Source organism: Alosa alosa, chromosome 4 (assembly GCF_017589495.1).
Source record: "Alosa alosa isolate M-15738 ecotype Scorff River chromosome 4, AALO_Geno_1.1, whole genome shotgun sequence".
NCBI classification, from domain to species: Eukaryota; Metazoa; Chordata; class Actinopteri; order Clupeiformes; family Clupeidae; genus Alosa; species Alosa alosa.
In genome coordinates this window covers 34542096-34547095 of record NC_063192.1, presented here as the reverse complement: position 1 = coordinate 34547095, position 5000 = coordinate 34542096, and the positions used below count along the sequence as shown (strand labels likewise).

Sequence of the window (5000 nt, the reverse complement as noted above, 5' to 3'; positions counted from 1 at the left end):
CAATGTCGGCGCACCTGGATGATCCATACGACATTGGAGTGCAAATCGTGAGGGACTCTCTTCGCAGGGCGAGGGGTTTTAGAGACTGCCACATATATATATACCCGGACGATATTCTCTATGAAGATATAGATTGTCAGCCGAGGGAATTCGTTATCTTTGTCAGATGATCTAGGCAGAAGTCTCTAATGTCACCCGTCACAGCAATGCCCTTACGTGGACATTCATGTATTCCATCGGTGATGCTGAACATCTGAGCAAGAATACTGTATGTCCGAAAATAAATCAGACATACAGTAGGCCCTATGCTGAACATCTGAGCAAGAATAACCTAGGCTACTGTATGTCCGAAAATAAATCAGACATACAGGCCTAACAAATTAAAATCACCAAAATCACCAACACTCTGGTGCCTTTCCTCCTACAGTAGTGTGTTAAGACACCTTTTTCTTGTTAGCTGTAGCCTAAAACAGAGGCCAAGTGAAGGCTATAAGCATACTACATGTTTTCATAATTAGGAAATATTAATGCTATAACTATATAAACCTACTATTCTGAATAATGTGTTTGTGTTTCATTTTCACCTCTGCCATGTCGCGTTTTGGCAATGGTGTTGCATCTGAAATATTCACAGGTTAATGTTCATGAGCTAAAGGTTAATGTTCGCCTAGAATTAGTCAATGGTGGGCTACTTAAACATTCAGGGTATCCTTGTTAAATCTATATGCCCACTTCTGGATTGTGTTGCATCTGTGGCCTTATTATGAACTCCAAATGGGCAATTTAATTAGCTTTCAACTAATTTCAGACATTTCTGAAGCTATTAATCCTCCGTAACACATATTTGAAGAACATGTGGAAATAAAACTTTACTTTTAGGCATTTAGGCTACCCGATCTGCAATACATTGCCAGCAGCCTTGCCTTGCTTTGTTTGCTGTTTGATTTTTTATTAAGTAGAGTGAGTTTTAATTCACTCCTAACTTGTCTAATAATTATGCATTCCTCATCGTGGAAATAATTGTTGCGTCATCGCTGAAGTGGTGACTTCGGCTGCAACCCGCCCTTTCTGTGACAGCACAAACTCCAACGCCAATGAGACATCTGCCCTTACCTTTAACTCATTGAATGCCAAGCTGTTTTTTCAGGGGCTTTGTCCTAGAGTGCCAGCAATCTAGACCATTGTTGATGATTTTGTACAGCCACAGCATATTCTGTGTTATAGCTATGAACACATACAATAGCTCGGATTAAAAGGTGAGACTTTAAGCTCTCGGTGGGTGCAAACCGTGTATTTCTACACACCTCTGTTCCGAGAAATCCCCAAGCTAAACAGTGGCTAGTTTTCATCAAAATGGCTGTTTTTCTAGAAATGGAGATAACGCGTCTTTCATGAAATATGAAGTGTTGCCTGTTACTTACTTGTGTAAACTTTTCCGGGGAAGTGATCAGGCGAGACCTGGCGAGACTGTCACCTAGTGATAGACCCGCGAAAATGGCCTGGTTTTGACCCTGACGTGCATGCGTCACTGGATTCGACAAAGCGGCAACCGAGTTATGATAAAATGTCCAGATAAAATGTCCAGATTGTGCGTTTCATGTGAGTTTTCGATCGTCATATATTTCATTTCCATTCATCACAAGTTCCCCAAAATCACATATAAGGTGTGTTAGAGTGTCTAGTTTCATGTAATTTAAAAAAAAGCTAAAAACATAATATTACGTTTTTGGCACTAACGCATGTGAAGGAAAAAACATTAATATTCGTTTTGGCACTCAATGAGTTAAGAGCAAGGTGCAACAACATCAAACCATGGAGGTATTATATATAACTGGAGTGACTAAGTCCCACCCCATTCATTTCAATAGCCCATGCTAACTATAGCTACTTCAGCCAATAAAGTTTGAAATTGGCTGCAGCCATCTTTATGAAAATGGCGTTTCATGGGTGTTCGTTTCCGGCACCAGCTAGAATTAGCCTACTAGATTCCACGTTACAGACAGAGACAACGTAAGGTACAACGATATGTCGTTGATGAAGATTGGACATTTCCTCAGAGGAAAATAAGTTGTTCGGGAACGCGCTTTACCTACCTTCGTTTTAGTTGCAAATTTATTTCATTGGTTGGGATAACATATTGGGAATGGTGGTAGAAGTTTGCCCTGTGTCTCAAAGTCCTATGGCTATTTAATGTGATGTTCATATGTGATAATAAACAATGAGAATCAAAATTGAGTATGGATTCACTTTAAGCTACACAAATAATGATCCCTAAATGTTATATTTGGACAGGCTGTATACTAATTGCACAATAGATTATCTAACGAAAATGACTATAATTAAGTAGACATGGGACGTAAGAAACTTGGATAGCTGGGATTTTTGCTGCACTCAGTGTGAATTTGCAGCTTGTTAAACCCAGGCTACATTTTCATAGCCTACACAACGCAGTGAGTAGGCTAATAATTGGATATAGGTCATTGCTATGCATCTGCTAAAATGTATGGTCATAGTCAGTTACCTTGTCAACCCACAAATGAGGCAAATAGTAGCCTAATATGACAACATTTACTTTTTTCTTTTATTTACCACATATATATAATACAGCCTAAACCATGTAGGCATTACGTCAAGTATCAGTAGCTTAATCCAAGTAGTTAGTTGTTTATTTGTCGTTCCAGAAATGCAAACCAACATGGACGCGCGAGGACGCTCGTGCCCAACACTAATCTTGTGCATGAGCTGTCATCCACCAATCAGCATGTAAAAACTGGTGCCGGAAGTTGCAACCATGTAACGCCATGTTTTCAAAAATGTCGGCGGCCAAATGCTAACTGGCTGAAGCTAACCCTCTAATCCTGAGGCTGAGCTAATCCTGACCCCTGCATCACACAGCGTGTGGTTATTTTGATGACCATAATGATCACTGCGTTGGGTGTAAGCTAGGAGCAAGACCATAATGATCACTGCGTTGGGTGTAAGCTAGGAGCAAGACCATAATTATCACTGCGTTGGGTGTAAGCTAGGAGCAAGACTCTTGTTTGCCTATATGAAAAGCGTGTGTGTTTTTTTTGTGTGTGTGTGTGTGTGTGTGTCTGTGTGTGTGTCTGTGTCTGTGTCTGTGTCTGTGTGTGTGTGCATGTGTGTGTGTCTCTGTGTGTGTGTGTGTGTCTGTGTGTGTGTGTGTGTGTGTGTGTGTGTGTGTGTGTGTGTGTATGTATGTGTGTGTATTATTATTGTGTGTGTGTGTGTGTGTATGTGTGTGTCTGGAAGTGGGTTGTTGCTTTTGACATGTACATGGACCTGTGTTTCTCAGAAAAAATGTGAAAATACCAGCCATTAACTCATGCTCTTTCAGTAGACTTATAGCACAAAAATAGTTGTACTTATTTATGGTAGCCTTGGACATGTTCATAGACTCTGTATTAGAGGATTGCAAATTGCTGGACTTAACAAGACAAAATCTAAGCAAATAGCCAAATACTGCTCTGTGTCATTCATCATAGGCAGATTGCATGTATGGAGAAGGCGGTGCCATCTCTACCCCTGATAATATGTATTTATCCTGATTTACCTGTAAAGCTGTAAGCACTTGCACAGTGTTTGTGTTGCTGTGTGAGACACAAATTGGCTCTTTATTAATATTTGGAATGCTGTGTTGTTGTAATCAGTATTGGTCATCCCAAATAAATGAATTAAATGTGTGTGTGTGTGTGTGTTCCCCCTCTCTCCCTGTGTGTGTGTAGATGTGGACGAGTGTGCCAAGTCGCTGGATAACTGCAGCATTGATGCCATCTGCCAGAACACTCCCAGGTCTTACAAATGCATCTGCAAGTCAGGCTACAAGGGCGACGGCAAACACTGTGAAGGTATGGGCTGCTACACACACGAACGAACACACACACGCGCACGCACGCACACGACACACACACGCACACACACACACACACACACACACACAAACACACACACACAGAAAGACTTGACTCTATTGTTTCTCAGATGCATTCTTGTGACACGGCCACCGCCAGATAGTCCGTCAGGTCTCAGTCACACAGACCAGGAGTCCAGCTCACTGACTAGTAGACAGAGGAGAGGAGAGGAGGAATGGGAGATATGATGTAGATGATGAGATGTGTCTGTGTGTGTGTGTGTGTGTGTGTCCAAGCTGTTACAGTAACATATCAGCCCTGTACTGGTGTGAACAGTGTCACACACCTGGGATTCCTATGCTATCTAATCGTTCTTGTGTTGGGAGTCTTGGTCATACGTGCACAAATTAATCAATGTTTGGATCTGTACATTCTTCCCCTGTGTTACAGTACAGGGCAGCCGTGGCCCACTGGTTAGCACTCTGGACTTGTAACCGGAGGGTTGCCGGTTCGAACCCGACCAGTAGGCACGGCTGAAGTGCCCTTGAGCAAAGGCACCTAACCTCACTACTCCCCGAAATTGCCTTTGTTGTTGCAGGCAGCTCACTGCGCTGGGATTAGTGTGTGCTTCTGTTCACTGTGTGCTGAGTGTGTTTCACTAATTCATGGATTGGGATAAATGCAGGGACCAAATTTCCCTCACGGGATCAAAAGAGTATATATACTTATACTTATACAGTAAGGTCCAAATAAAAGCATTAAAATGTGTTGAGAGCGATAGCAGAGTGATAGATAGATAGATAGATAGATAAAATGATTGCTTGATTGTTTGATTGACCAAGGATGAATTAAATGTTGCAGCAGCATATAAATCTCAAAATATAAAAAAAAAAAAAAAACTTAGGAGGCTGAGAGGCTGTGTGTGTGTGTGTGTGTGCGTGTGTCTCTGTGTGTGTGTGTCTCTCTCTCTCTCCCTCTCCCTCTCTCTCTCTTTCACTCTCTCTCTCCCTCTCGCTCTCTCTCTCTCTCTCTCTCTCTTTCTCTGTGTGTGTGTGTGTGTGTGTGTGTGTGTGTGTGTGTGTATAGGGGTAGAAGAGGGGGACAGCTGTAGCTGAAATGGAGCAGTAA

The 5000-nt window shown here is 42.0% G+C and overlaps 1 protein-coding gene across 1 annotated transcript in view; it reads left to right on the top strand.

Annotated features, from left to right (window-relative positions):
• scube3 (signal peptide, CUB domain, EGF-like 3) overlaps window positions 1–5000 on the top strand; it is a 92565-nt gene that overhangs the window by 33728 nt on the left and 53837 nt on the right. Inside the window, 1 exon segment of the mRNA XM_048242356.1 lies at window positions 3747–3869. Within this exon segment, the coding sequence (XP_048098313.1) occupies window positions 3747–3869 (123 nt within the window).